General features: G+C 43.4%; 1 protein-coding gene across 1 annotated transcript in view; it reads right to left on the reverse strand.

Moving 5' to 3' along the window:
• Nucleotides 1-23,031, reverse strand: part of LOC311145665 (ALK tyrosine kinase receptor-like) — a gene marked incomplete at both ends in the record, with an annotated part of 155,661 nt that overhangs the window by 72,496 nt on the left and 60,134 nt on the right. The window contains one exon of the mRNA XM_084181928.1: nucleotides 22,927-23,021. Coding sequence (XP_084038054.1) covers nucleotides 22,927-23,021 — 95 coding nt within the window. The remainder of the gene's footprint in view (nucleotides 1-22,926; nucleotides 23,022-23,031) is intronic.

The raw sequence follows: 23,031 nt of genomic DNA on the forward strand, positions 1-23,031 counted from the left end.
TCAGTGTTCTCATTGAGTAACTCAAGTTGAAGGCAGACCGGGGTACTGCAGGCTGCCATTAGCAACAAATCAAATCAAATCAAATGTTATCTGTCACGAGCCGAATACAACAGGTGTAGACCTTACCGTGAAATACTTACTTACAAGCCCTTAACCAACAATGCCGTTTTAAGAAAATAGAGTTAAGAAAATATTTACTAAATAAACTAAAGTAAAATAAAAAATCTATAAAAATTAATGATCCTTATAACTTCTTATGTATATGATTTTAAAAGAATCGGTTGAAGACATACATCTGGTGTATTAGAAGCAATTATTGGTACCATGATTGTCTTAGAATTTTTTTTTATACAAAGATTGACCACGAAGATTGGCATTTTTCCATTCACTATAATGGGGGTCCTGTTTTCTGCAAACAATGCTTGCAGTACAGCGGTCGGCCTTGAACTTCCCACAGGGCGGTTTTTCTCCCCTGAGATATCCCCTATCTGAAGTTGCACGCTGTTGGTTTGTCCAGTAAGGGGCACTCTTTCCTCAAGACCAAAAGAGATTGATATAGTGGTAGTGGGTAGGGGGTGCTTAAATCCAACTCCACCCAATCTTCCTCCATCCCTAGGTTGCTAAGCAATTCGGTCCGGGGCTTTCATACCACTAGCTCAACCCAATCAAGCCTCTGGACAGACCAACCATCTCAAATTACCCCAAGGCCTAAGATCATAAAGCTCACAAGTGCCTTGATCTTTTCCACCTCAACTTCTAACCCAGAAATACATTTCCCAGGTAAAAGGAGAGTTGATTAGGTATTGCTACTTTGGATATTAGGTACTAGACTTTTCAGAGGCTGTAAAGTGGGCCTGTCAGGAGGGCTATGACGATATGGGACTGCATACTGGACTTCTGGTTAAAACCCACACCGACCATGGTGCAGTGGGGAAGAGGACAGTGCTCTTTCCATTAATCAGCTGCCAGGACCAGGGGTAAATCCCAGTCTCTGATTAGTCTCAGCAGAATAGAAACTGGCAGAGGCAAGGTAGAAATAGCCAATTACCCCCTCTGATCATAAGGGATTTGACATTCCTCAAGAAATGATACAACAGACCAACCGTTCATAAAAAGGTAACAAAAACGGCATGATTGTTGAATTAAAATATCAAAATGGTGAAATAGTCATTTACAATTTCATGGAATGGTTATTATCAGTGGAAACCAATGTGGTTAATAGTCTCTAAAACCCTTCTAAAGTCAAAATGTTCCATTTAAAAGTTGGAAGAATAGTTCTGATGAACTATCCAATGTCAGTGTCGGTGTGCGAAAAACAACATCAGACCAGAGTCCTTGTCATATCCATGTGAGATCCATTCAATTGTTAATAGCCAAGTTATATCATACCTGCTTCTCTCAGTCACTTGTGAACATACTCTTTGAGCAACTGTGACATTTTGTCCATGAAAGGGACTGTAATCTATCTGTCTGATGTCTGTATTAGAATTTTATGAGCACTCCGAATATCTTTCTTCACCTTTACAAATGTCCCACAAATCCAAAGATTTTTTTATATAACATTTTGTTTTGACCTTGATCAGAAACTTTCTCAGTTAGAAGACCAATGTAAGTTGTCTGAGTAAAAGACTACTGGTGGACATATCTGCAGAACTCTTCCTGAACAGAAATAACTGGCAATTTACTAAGAAATTGCATGGTAAAATGGCAACACAAGAATTACTTCATTAAATCAAGCAGCATTAGGCGCCAATTGGTTACCAATTGTTTTGAATTCTGTCAAATAGGTACAGTATAGGTACCCTAGTAAATAACAGTACTGTAAGAAGAAATAAAAACTCCTACCAATGGTGTTCTACCAGCCAGCAGGACTCAGAGGTCAAGGCTGTGGTCACCACACCACGGAGAGTAGAGAGTCTATGACATCTTATTGATCGCCATCACCCACATCCCGGATCCTTATTTCGCCACCTTCTGCTGCAATCACAAACCTCTGTAACCACTCTATGTGTGGTCACCAGGCCTCTGTCCTTCAAGAGACCAGCCTCCACAGTCATCAATTAAACAGTTGGTTACAGTATACTGCTAAAAAGGTGCTTTGCAGGTCTATATAGAGTATTTTGCAGGGCCATACATGAAGCTTGCCCTAGAACCCTTTTTGGTTTTATATAGCACATTTTCTTCTAGCAGTGAAGCCACTGCAGAGCGGGCATTTTGTTCTATATTAAATGTCTTGCAGAGTGAACAACTGAAACAAGTTTATGATATGACAAAAATAAATCACCAAAACAAAGCATTTTCTGTTTTGGCGCCAGATGGTCAATCAGTTTTCTTTGAGAATGAAGAAGGAAGTAAGGCTATCCCAGATGGATGTAGCGACTCGGGAACGGTGTGGTCGCACAAACAATCTACTTCCCTTTCCTCCAACATAATGCCACTAATTAGACAAAACAAACGTGGTCCTTTTATATTACATACTTACCACAGAGCAGCTTCTAAAGGACCGCACCTTTCAGCCCCAGATACATAATCTATCCATCTCTGGGAAGAGCACCGAGGACTCTGTTTGCGACTAGATCGTCTGAATATCAAGTCGAGAGCTGACTGCATGTTTCTTAATTATGATGACAGGCCACATGAGTTTCCTGCGTCGTGTTGGCTTGCCAGCTCTTACTGGCTTGCTGAAAAGACATTCATTTTCCCCCACAAATCGTTCCACGGATATAATGGGACATTGTGAAAAAGGTCTACCTTTCATCTTTGTCTCTTTAATCATCTGCTAAAAACACATCCCTTTCAGTTCCCTCAACCCAGCTCCTCCGCCACCACTACCTCCTCGGGCTGAACTGCTCTCGTTCATCACAATATGGCAGGGGCCTCCCACCACAGCTGTGCGCTGTACGTACTGACTCTAGACCATGGTTTTTGGTCCAAGCAATGGGCTGGAACAAAAAGAAAACACATACTGGGATGCGAAACCAGCCATGTCGTTCAAGATTGAGGTCGACCTGAGGACTTGAGTGCCTAAACTTAACCCTTAATTTAGAAATTTGACGTTTGAAGAAATGGAACGCTACAGAACAGCAGGAGCAACAAAAACATTTAGAAATTTGACATTTGGAGCAACTTCGAAATGTGATGTTTGGAGAACGTGGAAGAACGTATAATTGTGGAAAACATGGGACTGACGTCCATTTTCTTTGCCAGGTCAACACAAATAGTTCCTACAGTATGTTGTCTATATTACTAACAAGATTTTCTTAAACATTGATTTTATACTTCATTTGACAGAAGTTCTTTGTCAGCTTCAAGCAAACAGTTCCTGGGCTTTATTTTCGGCTGGCGCTAAGGAGGCGCAAGTGTCAAACGTATGCTAGTTTGCAATTTTGTCATGTAAAAACTGGCGCACTGGCATTTTCCAGCCCTAACGCCAGGTTCAGCAATTTACCTGTCTAACATCAGCTTGCTTGCTCTGAGGTGGGAGGGGTGGCAATATTTGAGGTGTCTCCTTAAACTGAAATTAGGCGAACTACTAGAAATTTGTCAACCAGGAAATGGTGGAGTGATTTCTGAATATTCCACCTTTTAAAACTTCCCATTAGCGCTGCATGAAATTGTCACTTTTGCGCTTGTTTTATGTGACAAAACAAGCAACGCATAGTGTACAGAATCATTGTACCATCTAAACCATTGTGAAATATATTTTCAATAACTACAAATATTGTATTTTCAGCTGTTTGAAGCTGGTGTACAAAACCGAAAGTACAAGACACAGAAAGTACATTTATGAACAGGAAGTATAGGAATAGCGCACATAGAACAGGTCTACCACTTCTTTGACTTGCTTTCAATGAGAATGACAGATCTATAACTCAGAATTCTATGTGAAGTTGGTCGGGTCGCCCAAAAAGTTACATATTGCAGCTTTAAGACCCACAAAAAGCAGGTCTTAATGGTAACACAGTTGATAAATGCATGGATTTTGAGAGTGGAAGTGTAGCCTATCCAGCCATGACGCACAGTTTCCATGGAAGGATAGATGTGCCTTTTGTGCTGGTGAATCTAGTATTTTGAAAGATTTAAAAAACGATTGGTTTCCCACCATTTCGTTTAATTTGATAAAAAAACAAGCATAGCCTACCCTCCCCTTAATCAAGGCTGGTTTAGCAGCATCACATAGGTATGTATTTTTATCCTGGCCATTAGCCAAAAGTAGCCTTTGAATAAAGGGGTTAAATGGTCTACTGAGAGTGCTTTGGAATATTTTGGAGGTTTTAGATTTTAGATTATTCACAATTCACATACCTGCATTTCGCTTGTTCAAGTAGGGTATCCATACCGATTTTTAAAGAGCGCCCCTCGTCCGATTACCAAAGACACGCTCCTCACTATTCAGTCCTCATATAATGCCATATCAACGGCAGATTTCTTTGAGAATGTGCCTTGCACATAGGCAACGATACAATTGACAGGAGCCTATGTCACGATCGTCGTACGGAATAGACCAAGGCGCAGCGTGATGAACGAACATGTTTATTTATCTATAGTGATAAATACTGACAATGAACAAAAACAACAAACGACTCGTAACGTCCTAGGTAACATAGACCAACACGGAACAAGAACCCACAAACACAAAGGGAAAAACAGACAGTTTAAATATGGCTCCCAATCAGAGACAACCGGACCGGACCGGGCTGACGATGCGCACCCCTGGCTTGGTGCGTGGAGACGGAACGGGCCTCACCGGACTGACGACTCGCACCCCTGGCTTGGTGCGTGGAGCAGCAACGGGCCGGACCGGGCTGACGATGCGCACCCCTGGCTTGGTGCGTGGAGCCGGAACGGGTTTTACCGGGCTGACGACTCGCACCCCTGGCTTGGTGCGTGGAGCAGCAACGGGCTTTACCAGGCTGACGACTCGCACCCCTGGCTTGGTGCGAGTAGCAGGAACGGGCTGGACCAGGCTGACGACACGCACCCCTGGCTTGGTGCGAGTGGCAGGAACAGGCTGGACCAGGCTGACGACTCGCACCCCTGGCTTGGTGCGAGTGGCAGGAACAGGCCGGGCCGGGCTGGCGACGCGCACCGTAGGCTTGGTGCGAGTGGCAGGAACAGGCCGGGGCGGGCTGGCGACGCGCACCGTAGGCTTGGTGTGAGTGGCAGGAACAGGCCGGGCTGGGCTGGCGACGCACATCGTAGGTTTGGTGCGAGGAGCAGGAACAGGCCGGGCCGGGCTGGCGACGCGCACCGTAGGCTTGGTGCGAGTGGCAGGAACAGGCCGGGCCGGTCTGGCGACGCGCACCGTAGATTTGGTGCGAGTGGCAGGAACAGGCCGGGCCGGGCTGGCGACGCGCACCCTAGACTTGGTGCGAGTGGCAGGAACAGGCCGGGCCGGGCTGGCGACGCACACCGTAGACTTGGTGCGAGTGGCAGGAACAGGCCGGGCCGGGCTGGCGACGCACACCGTAGGCTTGGTGCGAGGGGCAGGAACAGGCCGGACCGGGCTGGCGACGCACACCGTAGGCTTGGTGCGAGAGGCAGGAACAGGCCGGACCGGGCTGGCGACGCGCACCGTACATTTGGTGCGAGGGGCCGTAACAGGCCGGACCGTACTGGGGACACACACCACTGGCTCTACCCCGGGATCTGGAACGGGCCGGACCGGACTGGTAACACACCCCAGTACCTCTCGCCGTGCCTCTAAACCTTCTTTCCCTACTTTGACCAGTGGCCCCCGTAACCTGGTGGCCTTCTGAATACGCCCCTTTTCTGCCTCCGTCAGCCCCGTCGTCCATGCCCTGTGCCCCCCCCCTACATTTTTTTTGGGGTTGCCTCTCGTCAGCCCGACGACGACACTGATCACGCCGTTGCTCCTCTCTCCGTCGCCTCTCTACTGTCTCACTCCATGGCCGGCGATCCATCCCGGCCAGGATTTCCTCCCAGGTCCAGGACCCCTGCCCGTCTAAGATCTGCTCCCACGTCCAGGCTGCCTGCTCCTGGACACGCTGCTTGGTCCTGTGATGGTGGGTTCTTCTGTCACCATTGTCGTACGGAATAGACCAAGGCGCAGCGTGATGAACGAACATGTTTATTTATCTATAGTGATAACTACTGACAATGAACAAAAACAACAAACGACTCGTAACGTCCTAGGTAACATAGACCAACACGGAACAAGAACCCACAAACACAAAGGGAAAAACAGACAGTTTAAATATGGCTCCCAATCAGAGACAACCAGCCACAGCTGACACTCGTTGCCTCTGATTGGGAGTCACTCAGGCCAACATAGAAATAAACAAACTAGAACTCCCAACATAGAAACAGAACACATAGAATGAACACACCCTGGCTCAACATATAGAGTCCCAGAGCCAGGGTGTGTCAGCCTAGTATTTTCTATAGACGTGCAAATGTTATGCGCAAAGAAATGAAGGCCGGATTTTTAAACTCTCTCAATGGTTAAAGTAGTAAGAAATAGATGTTATTGTTGTAAAAAAAACTGTGAGTGTGAATCATTTACTATCATCTTAAATCGAAATATTGTCACATCATTATTTTGACATTGGGAATTATTTAATATTACGCTAAATTCCCTATGGTAGACAGAACGTCTTAGTACATTGCATAAACTAACCTTTTCACCACACAAGAATGACAGGAAATACACATCCTTTTTACATCAGATTGGTGGTGTTAATATAACATTTTATATTCATCACAATCTTACAAATTCGATTGCTTGAAACAGGTCAGTATCTTTGGTTTAGTGCCAGTGATTTTGTCATATGCGCCTGTCCGTAGTGGGACTTAGAATGCAGCTGTGATTTTCAGACCATGTGGCAAGAAGAAATGTGGGTGCTCCTCCTATAAACGTCTCTGGCCTCACATGAATTTGCTGATTTGAGGGTTAAGCTATTATTCAAATGAAAGCCAACCCCTGTCGCTATTTAGAAACCGATGTGAGGTGATGAATCATTGAAATTATCCAGTCAAAAAAGTGTTGTTACCTTCTTCGTATTGGCTGAGTTAATAAATGGCTACTACAGGCTCTCATTTATAAACTGGTATGTAGTATACCCAAGTTCATTGACATGTATCTGTTAGAAAAGCGCAAATGGTACATGTTGCTGCAGTTATTGTCCCAGTTTCATTATAAATATCGATGTGAGTGGTTAATTTGCGCACACTATTGATTACAGTAGAACAAGCTAATAATTTCCAGTCTAGAGTGACCGCCTGGTAAATATTGGTGCGTGAGCAGTTTATAAGGTACTGATTTAGCAAAATACAAGTTATCTGAACACAAATGTGACGTGTGTGTCGGGAGTAATTTGTATGTCTTGTCTTCAACATGTCAAAACGTATTCAGCATATTAATTATGATTTTGGACATTAAAACCGGTGTTTTGACACTGGGCTATAAATAACAAATTCATGAAAACAGGAATCAGCAACTGTATAATTTTCAAGTTATGTTTAAGGAATATAAATGATTATTTTAACATTATTTTCCAACATGAATCTACTTAATTAGGCGAAAACTACTGAATGAGGTAAAAAAATAACTTGCTATAATGTATTGTTTATGATGATATAAGTGAAATCATAAAAATATGTTTGTCCTGCTTAGTAGTAGTCTCTGAAGTCAGACTCCAAGGGTAGAGCTCCCCACTACGATGTGTAGCACCCACCTGGGTGAAGCCACGACAGCCACGAAGGAGCCAGAAAAGCACACTGCACATCAGTCCAGAGTAGTCCACCTTGAAGCTAACCACTGGAGAAAACTACTCAAAACTTCAACTTCAAACATCATCCCTTTACTTCGAATAAAAACATAGCTAGCTAGCTAATTTGCTAGCAAGTTAGCTAGCTAGCTAAGCTTCTTGATGACAGTGAACCATTAGTTAGGGGAAACCAACTGACTTGCCCGTCATGCCATGCCAAAAGCTAGCAAATTAGCTAACAAAGAATTTAAAATTGAACAAAAAAACTGAATCAAAAATACTTTACAGGAGCATAGTCTGCTATTCCGGTGCCATGGCAATGATGGAACCAGATTGTGTTCATCATTTATTAATCATTACTCTCACATTTATAAACCATTTACTAATCATTAGTAAAGTGTTTTTGCAGCCCCTAATCTAGTGAGTGCTATTTATGCTTTATAAATACTTTATACATGTTTTGAATGACCAGCGTAATTTCTCACAAAAAGATGAGCATGCCATTGGTAGACATTCCAGCAGTAACTAGTAAAATAATAATCACACAACACAGGTTATTTAAGGAAATATATATATATATATATATATATATATATATATATATATATATATATATATATATATATATATACATTTGTGAATAATTAACTTACTAACATTTACAAACATGTGAGTAATGATTAATACATTATGAGAACTGTTTTAAATGCCTTAAAACATTTGTTTAAATGCCTTATGAATGGGTTATTACAGACCCTTAAAGATATACTCCATTAATGTTTTAACTTTTCCTGTTGAAAAGCGATATCCTAAGTATAAATACAGTAAAGTACACATGCTAAAAGTTTAAATAATATGTTTTGAGCAAAATAGTGTTTTTTAGATACAACTGCAAACTTCAAGGAATAGGGCATTCAAGGGGTTGGTTTGATGGGAAGTTTGGAACTCATAGGCCTCCCCCTTACTTGAGGAAAAATAGAGAAGCAATAGAGAACAAACGAGGAAAGACCCACCCCCCACTTGTGCTATGTCATGACTTACCTGGACCACCTATTGAGATGTGCATTTTGTTAAGTAATTTAGGTGTTAAATGAGGTGAAAAGGAGACTGGAGTGCCACTTTAAAATAAATTCTTAACAGTAAAGGTAAACAAACACTGTATTAAAAACATGATTAAAACTATAATTTTGATATCATGGATATCATGGATGGTCAGTCCTTGTCTCCATAGCTCTGTCTTTGAATTTGAGAGTTACATTTCTCCAGCCCCATCCCCCTGCTTTTTACCTAAATAGTGGTGGGGAGGACGCTTTAATTGTTTCAAAAGCTGACTTCCACTTTAAGGAAAGTTTTACTTGCAATGTGATATGTGGTTGTGGTCTCTCTGGATAAGTAAATGTAATGTGTTGCTGATATTACTAGTATGATTCTCTTAAAAAGTTGATTTGTTATTACATCATTTGACAGATTAGGTTTATGTAAATGTAATATCCTGATGCTTTGACATGGTACAAAATGGTTATCGCTCTAGCTGGTGGTGGTCTGCATATTCCAAACCCACTGCAACTTTGACTGAGAGGCAGAACTATGCAATCCCAGCTTCACGGTGGAGAAATCTCACTCTGCAGTAGAAATTGTTCAGCTCAAATCAATAGCTCATTCCCCCGACCCAGTAATCCTCAAATAAATATGATCTCCAAACTCTTGACTACTTTGAAGCCAAAATACAGATACATATGAAGAGTTTAATTGTAAATAGTTAGTACATAATGGGCTGTGTATTATATGTTTGCTGGGAATGCAAACCAAGACGCTCCAACTATAACTCTTAATTCTAACAAACATAGGCATTGACGGTCCATACGGACGGCATAGTAGTACTTCACAACCCCCAAACAACTACAATACCATAGAGATTAGATGAATCTATTTTTCATGAAGTCTAAGAAACTCAATAACAAGGCCTGCAGAATCAAAACTCTTAGCATGGGAAGCATGATGTAGAGATGTGGTGTTGTAGACAATAGAGGCTTGGGACATTGGTATTCCACTGCAGACTCAGTGGGCTTACTCTGGAGCATTGCAGAGCTACAGGTTAGGGCCATGGCCAGTCAGTCTTTCAGAATTAGTTAGCAGGCCTGTTGACCTGGCCTAAACCCACCAGAGACTGCTCTTGTTACCCCACCAACTCCAAACTCTTTCAACCCCTGGTGCTAACAACGCACTACAGTATGAGTAACACGTGAGCGAACATGGGAGGCCAAAATGCAAGCATAGGAATTGGACATTGGCGCAGTTCTGCCAAAATGGTTTGCATGCAAGCAAACATACATATATTCATACCACGTAACATACAGTAGGGAGAACAAGTATTTGATACACTGCCAATTTTGCAGGTTTTCCTACTTACAAAGCATGTAGAGGTCTGTAATTTTTATCATAGGTACACTTCAACTGTGAGAGACGGAATCTAAAACAAAAATTCAGAAAATCACATTCTATGATTTTTAAGTAATTAATTTGCATTTTATTGCATGACATAAGTATTTGATCACCTACCAAACAGTAAGAATTCTGGTTCTCACAGACCTGTTAGTTTTTCTTTAAGAAGCTCTCCTGTTCTCCACTCATTACCTGTATTAACTGCACCTGTTTGAACTCTTTACCTGTATAAAAGACACCTGTCCAAACACTCAATCAGACTCCAACCTCTCCACAATGGCCAAGACCAGAGAGCTGTATAAGGACATCAGGGATAAAATTGTAGACCTGCACAAGGCTGGGATGGGCTACAGAACAATAGGCAAGCAGCTTGGTGAGAAGGCAACAACTGTTGGTGCAATTATTAGAAAATGGAAGAAGTTCAAGATGACGGTCAATCACCCTCAGTCTGGGGCTCCATGCAAGATCTCACCTCGTGGGGCATCAATGATCATGAGGAAGGTGAGGGATCAGCCCAGAACTACACGGCAGGACCTGGTCAATGAAAACCACAGTCTCAAAGAAAACCATTAGTAACACACTACTCCGTCATGGATTAAAATCCTGCAGCGCACGCAAGGTCCCCCTGCTCAAGCCAGCGCATGTCCAGGCCCGTCTGAAGTTTGCCAATGACCATCTGGATGATCCAGAGGAGGAATGGGAGAAGGTCATGTTGTCTGATGAGACAAAAATAGAGCTTTTTGGTCTAAACTCCACTCGCCGTGTTTGGAGGAAGAAGAAGGATGAGTACAACCCCAAGAACACCATCCCAGCCGTGAAGCATGGAGGTGGAAACATCATTCTTTGGGGATGCTTTTCTGCAAAGGGGACAGGACGACTGCACCGTATTGAGGGGAGGATGGATGGGGCCATGTATCGCGAGATCTTGGCCAATAACCTCCTTCCCTCAGTAAGAGCATTGAAGATGGGTCGTGGTTGGGTCTTCCAGCATGACAAAGACCCGAAACACACAGCCAGGGCAACTAAGGAGTGGCTCCGTAAGAAGCATCTCAAGGTCCTGGAGTGGCCTAGCCAGTCTCCAGACCTGAACCCAATAGAAAATCTTTGGAGGGAGCTGAAAGTCCGTATTGCCCAGCGACAGTCCCGAAACCTGAAGGATCTGGAGAAGGTCTGTATGGAGGAGTGGGCCAGAATCCCTGCTGCAGTGTGTGCAAACCTGGTCAAGACCTACAGGAAACGTATGATCTCTGTAATTGCAAAAAAAGGTTTCTGTACCAAATATTAAGTTCAGCTTTTCTGATGTATCAAATACTTATGTCATGCAATAAAATGCAAATTAATTACTTAAAAATCATACAATGTGATTTTCTGGATTTTTTTGATTCAGTCTCTCACAGTTGAAGTGTACCTATGATAAAAATTACAGACCTCTACATGCTTTGTAAGTAGGAAAACCTGCAAAATCGGCAGTGTATCAAATACTTTTTCTCCCCACTGTATGTGCTTATACAGTACACATGGAGGCAGGGCCGTAGCCACCCACTGGGCAAAAACTGGTTGAATCACCGTTGTTTCCAACTCATTTCAACCCCAAAAATGTATGTGATGACATTGAATCAACGTGGAAAACTGATTGGATTTGCAAGAAGTTATCAAAGTAAAGGCATTTCCGTTCACCTGACGACTGAGGTCAATCTGCAGGCACCTGGCCCTCCACAAGGAGTCACTAGAGTGCGATGAGCCAAGTAAAGCCCCCCTGGCCAAACCCTCCCCTAACCCGGACGACGCTGGGCCAATTGTGCGCTTCCCTATGGGACTCCCGATCATGGCCGGTTGTGATACAGCCCGGGATCAAACCCAGGTCTGTAGTGACGTCTCTAGCACTGCGATGCAGTGCCTTAGACCGCTGCGCCACTCAGGAGAAAAGCCACTGCATTTCTATACAATTAAAAAACTCTAAATGCTATTTAGAGAACAGCAAAAACAAGCAAAAATTACCCCAGCCATTATCACATTGGTTGCTGTAGCGTCATTCACCTCAGTCGATCTACAAACACATAGCCTATTAGCTATGCAATTAGCCGCTACACATTTACTCACAATAACTCAGCACTGGGATTAAAAACTATTATTTAATATGTACAGAGGGATATTTAGCAGAAAAAGTATTTTATTAACAAAAGGTAAACAAATACGTTTGCTTTAGATAACTTTTTTGTGTGCAATTTTACAGCAGATTTCCTGAAATTCTTCACATTTTGCCATGGGGTGGAGGGAATGTTTTGCAGTTTTAAAAGCTAATTTCCTGGGATTCTACACACTTTGCCATGACTTATGCCATGTTAATATGATATCTGTGTGAGAGTGACTAACAAAATCAGTGGGGCCCCCCTGGAGGTCAGGGCGCCTGGGCACGGTAAATTAGCAATGATTACTAGAAGTTTAGATAACTGGCTGGACTAACTAGACCAATTTACCAATCTAATGTTGTTTCACTGACATGGGCTAATTGAGTGACTGTCATTTGAGTGACATATAGCAAGAGGAAAACTGCTGATGCACAACCAAGTTCTGAAATTGCACCTAGTGTGTTCTACTTACTATACAGTAAGTTGAGACCCCGACTGAGTTCCCCACCCTCCCCCAAAAAATACATTTTTAAATGTTTCTTTATTAGAAAAAAATTGCAGAGGTCCGGACTTCGGTGTCCTCATATGCAGCTACGGCCCTTATGGGAGGTTTTTACACTTACTGCACCTATAGAATGAGACATACACTATCCATATTTTGTACAAAATGTGATTTACACTGAGTGTTCAAAACAATGTTATATACACTGAGCGCACAACAGTTTCCTGTGTGTATCAAGAATGGTCCACCACTCAAAGGACATCCAGCCAACTTGACACAACTGTGGGAAGCATTGGAGTCAACATAGGCCAGCATCCCTGTGAAAAACTTTCGACACCATGTAGAGTCCAGGCCCCAACAAATTTAGGTTGTTCTGAGGGCAAAAGGGAGGGAGGGGGGGGGGGGGGGGGGGCACCTCAATATTAGAAAGGTATTCTTAATGTTTTTTACACTAAGTGTATGTGTACAGCACAGGAGGTTGGTGGCACCTTAATTGGGGAGGACAGGCTCGTGGTAATGGCTGGAGCGGAATAAGTGGAATGGTATCAAATACGTCAAACACATGGGTTCCAGGTGTTTGATGCCATTCCATTCTATCCTTTCCAGCCATTATTATGAGCCGTCCTCCCCTCAGCAGCTTCCACTTGTGTACAGTGTATGTATATTGTACACAATATGGAACATAAAAGTTAACACTTTCCTCAAAGTGAACAGCCCTTAGGCTTTACCCCTTTTTATAAGCATGCCTTCATAATGCCCTGTTATAAGCCTTATAAGTCTAAGTAGAAAGTTTTCAATTGAATCAAAATGGCTGATCTTACATGGGCGATCATAACCACATTATAATGCACAGCAATGCCTATAGATAGGGTGTGTGTGGGGGAACGTCACATGCCCCATTTTATTGAAGTCAATGGGGAGGAGCCGTCAAATTACATTTCCTGGGGCTTAGAATTCCTTGCCACACCCTTGATAATAAAGCATTATACCTGTCTGTGTTGAGTAATGATTTAAGTGTACAATGATTATATCTCAGTTTATGTGGGATTGTCTCAAGTGGATGGTCTGCACCATGACTAATGCACCTCCTAAAATGACAGATTGGGCATTCGGAGCAATCTGCTTTTTTCTATTGCCTTTGGCCGGGAGCAGTCAATTATTCACAAACAAATGCAGTCCTTGGCACTCCCCAATCCTAGGGAGGGACATTGCGCTGACGATCCAGTCATGTCGTGTGCTGGCCCTGGAAAAACAGTGGGAGCCACGTTCCCGGTGATACTCGTTTGGGAGTCACTACAGTGGCCTACAGTGGCCTACAGTGGATACTCTGCATAATGTGCATGCGGTAGCCTATGTTTTCCCACTCCAACATAGTATGGGTTTCATTTTCAAGATCCATCATGCTAACACTAATCTAATGCTAATCGTGCAGACTGATCTCTCTTAAAAACTGTGTTTGCGACTAGCCTAGCGTCCCTTTATCCCCCTATCGTTCCCAGTTGATAGGTGATACACATTTGACAACATCAAGTGTGGGTTTTTGTAATGGATACCTAGGCCAGATTAGATGCCATCTGGAGGACGATCTGCCTGGTGATAGATGATGCTGCAGTGCTGTATTAATGTGCAAATGTCTTCAAATACAAACTGGTGCACAAATATTTTCCGGAAAATGTCAACCCATTTACTTCAGAAAGTATTCATACCCCTTGACTTATTCCACATTTTGTTGTGTTACAGCCCAAATTAAAAATGGATTAAATGCTATCTACACACAATCTACCAATCTACACAATATACCCCAGAATATCCCAGTCTAAGGTTGTTTGCATTCTGAAGCAGGTGCTCATCAAGGATTTGCCTGCCTGTATTTGGCTACATCCATTCCAGCCAAGGAACTGTCAGAGTGGTCCTTGGGTTCTTCGTCACCTCCCTGACCAAGGTCCTTCTTGCCCGGTTGCTCATTTTGGTCGGATAGCCAGCTCTAGGCAGAGTCTGGGTAGTTTCATATTTTTTCAATTTCCCAATGATGGAGACCACTGTGCTCTTGTAAACTTTCAACACTCTGGAAATTGTTTTATACCCTTCCCCAGTGTCACGCTCTGGCTCCGGGACTGTGTATTTTGAGCCAGGGTGTGTTCATTTGGTTGTGTTGTATTTGGTTGTGTTTCATTGTTTGGTCGTGTGACTCCCAATCAGTGGTAACGAGTGTCAGCTGTCGGCTCGTTATCTCTGATTGGGAGCCATATTTAAACTGTGTGTTTTCACCTTGTGTTTGTGGGTTTTTGTTCTATGTTCAGTCGTTGTCACTGAGGACTTCATGATCGTGTTTTGTTTTGTATTTTCGTGTATTACATTAAAATCAATATGTTCGCTACCAACGCTGCGCTTTGGTCCTCCTCTCTCGTAGACGATCGTGACAGAAAAACCCACCAAGATGGGACCAAGCAGCGTGTCCAGGAGCCATCGCCAGGGAGATCCCTCACAGATCTCCTTCGCCTCCTGGACTGGGTCAAGCCGAGTGAGGAAGAGAAGGGCTTGACATTATGGCAGAAGGGCGAGAGGCTGGCGAGGGACATGGAGACCTGGTCCACGGGTAGGAGAGACACCCCGAAAATTTTTAGGGGGGGGCTCACGACGTCGGACCAGCAGGAGGCCGCGATAGAGCGGCCCAGTGGGTTGCCGGAGAAGGCCGCCGGGTTACGGGGGCCACTGGTCGAAGAGGGGATGGAGGAAGTAGAGGCACGGCGAGAGGTACTGGCGTGTGTTGCCAGTCCGGTCCGGCCCGTTCCAGATCCCGGTGTAGGACCAGTGGTGTGTGTCCCCAGTACAGTCCGGCCCATCCAAGCTTCCCGCACCAAGCCAGTGGTGTGCGTCGTCAGTCCGGCACGGCCCGTGCCTGCTCTCCGCATCAAGCCTGTGGTGCGTCTCGTCAGCCCGGCTCTGCCCGTTCCTGCTCTCCGCACCAGGTCTGTGGTGCACGTCGCCAGCCCAGTCCGGCCCATTCCTGCTACTCGCAACAAGCCAAGGGTGCGAGTCGTCAGCCGGATTCAGCCCATTCCTGCTACTCGCACCAAGCTAAGGGTGCGAGTCGTCAGCCGGATTCAGCCCATTCCTGCTACTCGCACCAAGCCAAGGGTGCGAGTCGTCAGCCGGATTCAGCCCATTCCTGCTACTCGCACCAAGCCAAGGGTGCGAGTCGTCAGCCGGATTCAGCCCATTCCTGCTACTCGCACCAAGCCAAGGGTGCGAGTCGTCAGCCGGATTCAGCCCATTCCTGCTACTCGCACCGAGCCAGGGATGCGAGTCTTCAGCCTGGTGAGGCCTGTTCCGGCTCCACGCACCATGCAAAGGGTGCGTATCGTCTGCCAGGTCCGGTCCATTCCTGCCTCACGCGCCAAGCCAGGGGTGCGCGTCGGCAGTCCTGATCCAGCTAACTGGGTCAGATCGGACTGGGGACACTGCGGGGGGATTGTAGTAGGGTGGTGGTCAAGCCCGGAGCCGGAGCCGCCTCCGAGGAGCAATACCCACCCAGCCCTTCCCTATTTGGGGTGTAGGCGCGGTCGGAGTCCGCGCCTTTAGGGGGGGGTACTGTCACGCTCTGGCTCCGGGACTGTGTATTTTGAGCCAGGGTGTGTTCATTTGGTTGTGTTGTATTTGGTTGTGTTTCATTGTTTGGTCGTGTGACTCCCAATCAGTGGTAACGAGTGTCAGCTGTCGGCTCGTTATCTCTGATTGGGAGCCATATTTAAACTGTGTGTTTTCACCTTGTGTTTGTGGGTTTTTGTTCTATGTTCAGTCGTTGTCACTGAGGACTTCATGATCGTGTTTTGTTTTGTATTTTCGTGTATTACATTAAAATCAATATGTTCGCTACCAACGCTGCGCTTTGGTCCTCCTCTCTCGTAGACGATCGTGACACCCAGATACACTACCAGTCAAAGGTTTGGACACACATACTCATTCAAGGGTTTTTCTTTATTTTTCTATTTTTTACATTGTAGAATAATAGTGAACACATCAAAACTATTAAATAAAATACATGGAATCATGTAGTAACCAAAAAAGTGTTAAACAAAGAAAAATATATTTGAAATTCTTCAAATAGCCACCCTTTGCCCTATTGACAGCTTTGCACACGCTTGGCATTCTCTCAACCAGCTTCATGAGGTAGTCACCTGGAATGCATTTCAATTAACAGGTGTGCCTTCTTAAAAGTTAATTTCTGGAATTTATTTTCTTCTTAATGCGTTTGAGCCAATCAGTTGTGTTGTGACAAGGTAGGGGGGTATGTATACAGAATATAGCCCTATTTGGTAAAAGACAAAGTCCATATTATGGCAAGAACAGCTCAAAAAAGCAAAGAGAAACAACAGTCCATCATTACTTTAAGACGTGAAGGTCAGTCAATACGGAACATTTCAAAAACGTTGAAAGTTTCTTCAAGTACAGTCGCAAAAACCATCAAGCGCTATGATGAAACTGGCTCTCATGAGGACTGCCACAGGAAAGGAAGACCCAGAGATACCTCTGCTGCAGAGGATAAGTAATTAGAGTTACCAGCCTCAGAAATTGCAGCCCAAATAAATGCTTCACAGAGTTCAAGTCACAGACACATCTCAAAATCAACTGTTCAGAGGAGACTTTGTGAATCAGGTCTTCATGGTCGAGTTGCTGCAAAGAAACCACTACTAAAGGACACCAATAAGAAGAAGAGACCTGCTTGGGCCAAGAAACACGGGCAATGGACGTTAGACTGGTGGAAATGTGTCCTTTGGTCTGGAGTCCAAATTTGAGATTTTTGGTTCCAACAGCCGTATCTTTGTGAGACACAGTGTGGATGAACGGATGATCTCTGCATGTGTAGTTCCCACCGTAAAGCATGGAGGAGGAGGTGTTAAGATGTGGGGGTGCTTTGCTGGTGACACTGTCTGTGATTTTCGAATTCAAGGCACACTTACCCAGCATGGCTACCACAGCATTATGTAGCGATATGCCATCCCATCTGGTTTGGGCTTAGTGGGACTATCATTTGTTTTTCAACAGGACAATGACCCAACACACCTCCAGGCTGTGTAAGGACTATTTTACCAAGAAGGAGAGCGATGGAGTGCTGCATCAGATGACCTGGCCTCCACAATCCCCCGACCTCAACCCAATTGAGATGGATTGGGATGAGTCGGACGGCAGAGTGAAGGAAAAGCAGCCAACAAGTGCTAAGCAGATGTGGTAACACCTTCAAGACTGTTGGAAAAGCATTCCAGGTGAAGCTGGTTGAGAGAATGCCAAGAGTGTGCAAAGCTGTCATCAAGGCAAAGGGTGGCTATTTGAAGAATCTCAAATATAAAATATATTTTAATTTTTTTAACACTGTTTTGGTTACTACATGATTCCATATGTGTTATTTCATAGTTTTGATGTATTCGCTATTATTTTACAATGTAGAAAATAGTAAAAATAAAGAAAAACCCTTGAATGAGTAAGTGTGTCCAAACTTTTGACTGGTACAGTATAAGCCTATCACAACTCTATCTCGGAGATCTATGGCCAGTTCCTTGGACTTCATTGTATAGTGTCTGCTCTGACATGCACTGTCAACTGTGGTACCTTATATAGACAGGTGTGTTTCTTTCTAAATCACGTCCAAACAATTGAATTGGCCACAGGTGGACTCCAATCAAGTTGTAGTGACATCTCAAGGATGATCAAAGGAAATTGGATGCACCTGAGCTCAATTTGGAGCAAAGGGGTGTGAATACTTATGTGAATTCAATATTTTTGTGTTTCATTCTCAAACATTTCTAAAAACATGTTTTCACTTTGTCATTATGGGGTATTGTGTGGAGATGGGTGATGTTTTGAAATCAGGCTGTTACACAACAAAATGTGGAAAGTCAAGAGGTATGAATAATTTCTGAAGGCACTGTAGATGCCCTGATCCTAAAATCGAATCAAATGAGAGTTTATTGGTCGCGTACACAGTTTAGCAGATGTTATAGTGGGTGCAGCGAAACGCTTGTGTTACTAGCTTCTAACAATGCAGTAAAATGTAAAACAAGTACACAAATAAAACAAATGTAAAAACATGAAATCAAGAAATCCAATTAAACCCCCCAAATAGCACTATAACAGTAATCCAAATGTAGTCTATACGTATATTTACAGGATGAATTTACACAAGATATATTAAGAATTATATGTACAGCAGTAGATATATTAGAGGGAGCCAGCTATGTCAAGAATCCAGTATATAAATAAATATGCAGTGTGTATAAACAGTGTAACAAAAATTCAGTATTTAAATACATAGTGCAAAACCCCATGGCAAAATGGATAGAATTGCAGGAAAGTAGCTTCCGGACCAGAGTCTGGAATATAAATATATGTATGTGAATGGTGTGTATAGACAGTATGGACAGTATGTGAACAGAAAAGGTGTGTACAGCAGTAGTTCTAAAGGATGAGCCATGACGAGAATACAGTATATACAGTGAGGGAAAAAAGTATTTGATCCCCTGCTGATTTTGTACGTTTGCCCACTGACAAAGAAATGATCAGTCTATAATTTTAATGGTAGGTTTATTTGAACAGTGAGAGACAGAATAACAACAAAAAAATCCAGAAAAACGCATGTAAAAATGTTTACATTTATTTGCATTTTAATGAGGGAAATAAGTATTTGACCCCCTCTCAATCAGAAAGATTTTCTGGCTCCCAGGTGTCTTTTATACAGGTAACGAGCTGAGATTAGGAGCACACTCTTAAAGGGAGTGCTCCTAATCTCAGCTTGTTACCTGTATAAAAGACAAATGTCCACAGAAGCAATCAATCAATCAGATTCCAAACTCTCCACCATGACCAAGACCAAATAGCTCTCCAAGGATGTCAGGGACAAGATTGTAGAACTACACAAGGCTGGAATGGGCTACAAGACCATCGCCAAGCAGCTTGGTGAGAAGGTGACAGCAGTGGTGCGATTATTCGCAAATGGAAGAAACACAAAAGAACTGTCAATCTCCCTCAGCCTGGGGCTCCATGCAAGATCTCACCTCGTGGAGTTGCAATGATCATGAGAACGGTGAGGAATCAGCCCAGAACTACACGGGAGGATCTTGTCAATGATCTCAAGGCAGCTGGGACCATAGTCACCAAGAAAACAATTGGTAACACACTACGCCGTGAAAGGACTGAAATCCTGCAGCGCCCGCAAGGTCCCCCTGCTCAAGAAAGCACATATACAGGGCCGTCTGAAGTTTGCCAATGAACATCTGAATGATTCAGAGGAGAACTGGGTGAAAGTGTTTTGGCATCAACTTACCTCGCCGTGTTTGGAGAAGGAGGAATGCTGCCTATGATCCCAAGAACACCATCCCCATGTCAAACATGGAGGTGGAAACATTATGCTTTGGGGGTGTTTTTCTGCTAAGGGGACAGGACATCTTTACCGCATCAAAGGGACGATGCACGGGGCCATGTACCATCAAATCTTGGGTGACAACCTCCTTCCCTCAGCCAGGTCATTGAAAATGGGTCGTGGATTGGTATTCCAGCATGACAATGACCCAAAACACACAGCCAAGGAAACAAAGGAGTGGCTCAAGAAGAAGCACATTAAGGTCCTGGAGTGGCCTAACCAGTCTCCAGATCTTAATCCTATAGAAAATCTGTGGAGGGAGCTGAAGTTTCGAGTTGCCAAACGTCAGCCTCGAAATCTTAATGACTTGGAGAAGATCTGCAAAGAGGAGTGGGACAAAATCCCTCCTGAGATGTGTGCAAACCTAGTGGCCAACTACAAGAAACGTCTGACCTCTGTGATTGCCAACAAGGGTTTTGCCACCAAGTACTAAGTCATGTTTTGCAGAGGGGTCAAGTACTTATTTCCCTCATTAAAATGCAAATCAATTTATAACATTTTTGACATGCGTTTTTCTGGATTTCTTTGTTGTTATTCTGTCTCTCACTGTTCAAATAAACCTACCATTAAAATTATAGACTGATCATGTCTTTTTCAGTGGGCAAACGTACAAAATCAGCAGGGGATCAAATACTTTTTTCCCTCACTGTACATATAAAGTGGGACATAAAAAGTACATATGAAGTCCTATGAGGTAGTGTTGATATAGGGTGATTGCAATGGTACTGTAGCCCATATCTACACCTGTTATAATACTATATGAATAACAAAGTAATAACAATGAACTACACAATCACCCCATTCCTGTTTCAATTTGAATTCATATCCTCATCATCAGAGCCAGAGCTCGATTCATAATTTACTTCCTGCCAACCACACTGAGCAGGCAGATGAAGCAGTGAAATGACTGACTCCCTGTCCATCTTCCAAGTGGCATCAGTGGCAGAGCTCCCCAGCTTGCTATTCTGGGTAAAGTTAGAGCAGTTACTTTAGAGAGTTAGGGAAAGAGAGAGGGATATAGCGCATGTCTTTCTCTCTTTTCTTTTCTCCTGATGTGAGACGCGAGTGTCATGTCGCTGCTGTTTCTCCGCTGATATAACATCCCAATTACCATATGGATAAAGTGGGAAAGGCGAGACAAGTCTTGACCTTTAAGACTATACAGGGACGGCCCTAGCCTTTTGGGGGCCCTAAGTCAGATTTGGTTGGGGGCCATCATGAACAATTTAATTTAAACATCATGAACAATTTATACACTGCAGCCTAAAAAAGAAAACGGGCCAAAAATGTAGATATTTGAACATGTAGTTGAAGCTTATTGTCATGATTTCTCATTTCTCACTACAATTTTGACAGATTGTCATTGTAAATAAGAATCGGTTCTTAATTGACTTAAATTAAGGGTTAAATTGTCTTCTGCTATTGAAAGTCTGAAATTGTTGCTTTAAACAAGTAAACTCTGTTTACAGATGCCATATTTATACTGAACAAAAATATAAACGCAACATGTAAAGTGTTGGTCCCATGTTTCATGAGCCGAAATAAAATAACCCAGAAATGTTCCATAGGCACAAAAAGCGTATTTCTCTCACATTTTGTGCACAAATTTGTTTCCATCCCTGTTAGTGAGCATTTCTCCTTTGCCAAGATAATCCATCCACCTGACAGGTGTGGCATGTCAAGACACTGATTAAACAGCATAATCATTACACAGGTGCAACTTGTGCTGGGGACAATAAAAGGCCACTCTAAATTGTGCAGTTTTGTCACACAACATAATGCCACAGATGTCTCAAGTTTTAAGGGAGCGAGCAATTGGCATGCTGACTGCAGGAATGTCCCCCAGAGCTGTTGCCTGAGAATTGAATGTTAATTTCTCTACCATAAGCTGCCTCCAACATCGTTGTTTTAGAGAATTCGGCAGTACGTCCAACCGGCCTCACAACCTCAGACCACGTAACCATGCCAGCCCCAGACTTCCACATCCGGCTTCTTCACCTGTGGGATCGTCTGAAACCAGTCACCCAGACAGCTGATGAAACTGAGGAGTATTTATGTCTGTAATAAAGCCCTTTAGTGGGGAAAAACTCATTTTGATTGGCTGGGCCTGGCTCCCCAGTGGTTGGGCCTGGCTCCCAAGTGCGTGGGCCTATGACCCCCCAGACCCACCCATGGCTGCGCCCCTACCCAGTCATGTGAAATCCATAGATTAGGGCCTAATGAATTTATCTAAATTGACTGATTTCCTTATATGAACTGTAACTCAGTAAAATCTTTGAAATTATTGCATGTTGCGTTTATATTTTTGTTCAGTGTAGTTTCCAGTTTCTCAAAGCAGGAAAAGAATCCTGCAGCAACAGGAAATGTGAATTATTATGTGGATTATAATTAATGGCATTTTTTTTGTAGGGGTTGATACATTTCTCGTTAGGGCAAATCAATTCTGAAATGTTATAGTGGAAATTACAAACTTTAGAAGCCTTTTTAAACCTTGAATACACTACAAGCTTGCATTTACTGTTGTGCAGGATACGACATCTGTAAGTGGGTCTTGTGGGTAGGTTGAGGTGATATGAATGTATTACTTGTGTTATGTGTTGATTGGGTCTAAAGCCTTTGTTTTGTCTGTCAAAAAATATATATATATAAAAAAAGGGTTAAATTAAATAACAAATTCTGTGTGCTGTGGAATATCAATGAAAGACTCACAGGCCAGGAAGCAGTCCATACTGAAGGAGATGTTATCCAGACAAATGGATGATCCTGGACCAGGTCCATTTTCAGTGCTGAACTGGAGCCAGAACCTGAGGAGAA

This window comes from Coregonus lavaretus (genome assembly GCF_964263955.1).
Source record: "Coregonus lavaretus genome assembly, chromosome: 18".
NCBI lineage: Eukaryota > Metazoa > Chordata > Actinopteri > Salmoniformes > Salmonidae > Coregonus > Coregonus lavaretus.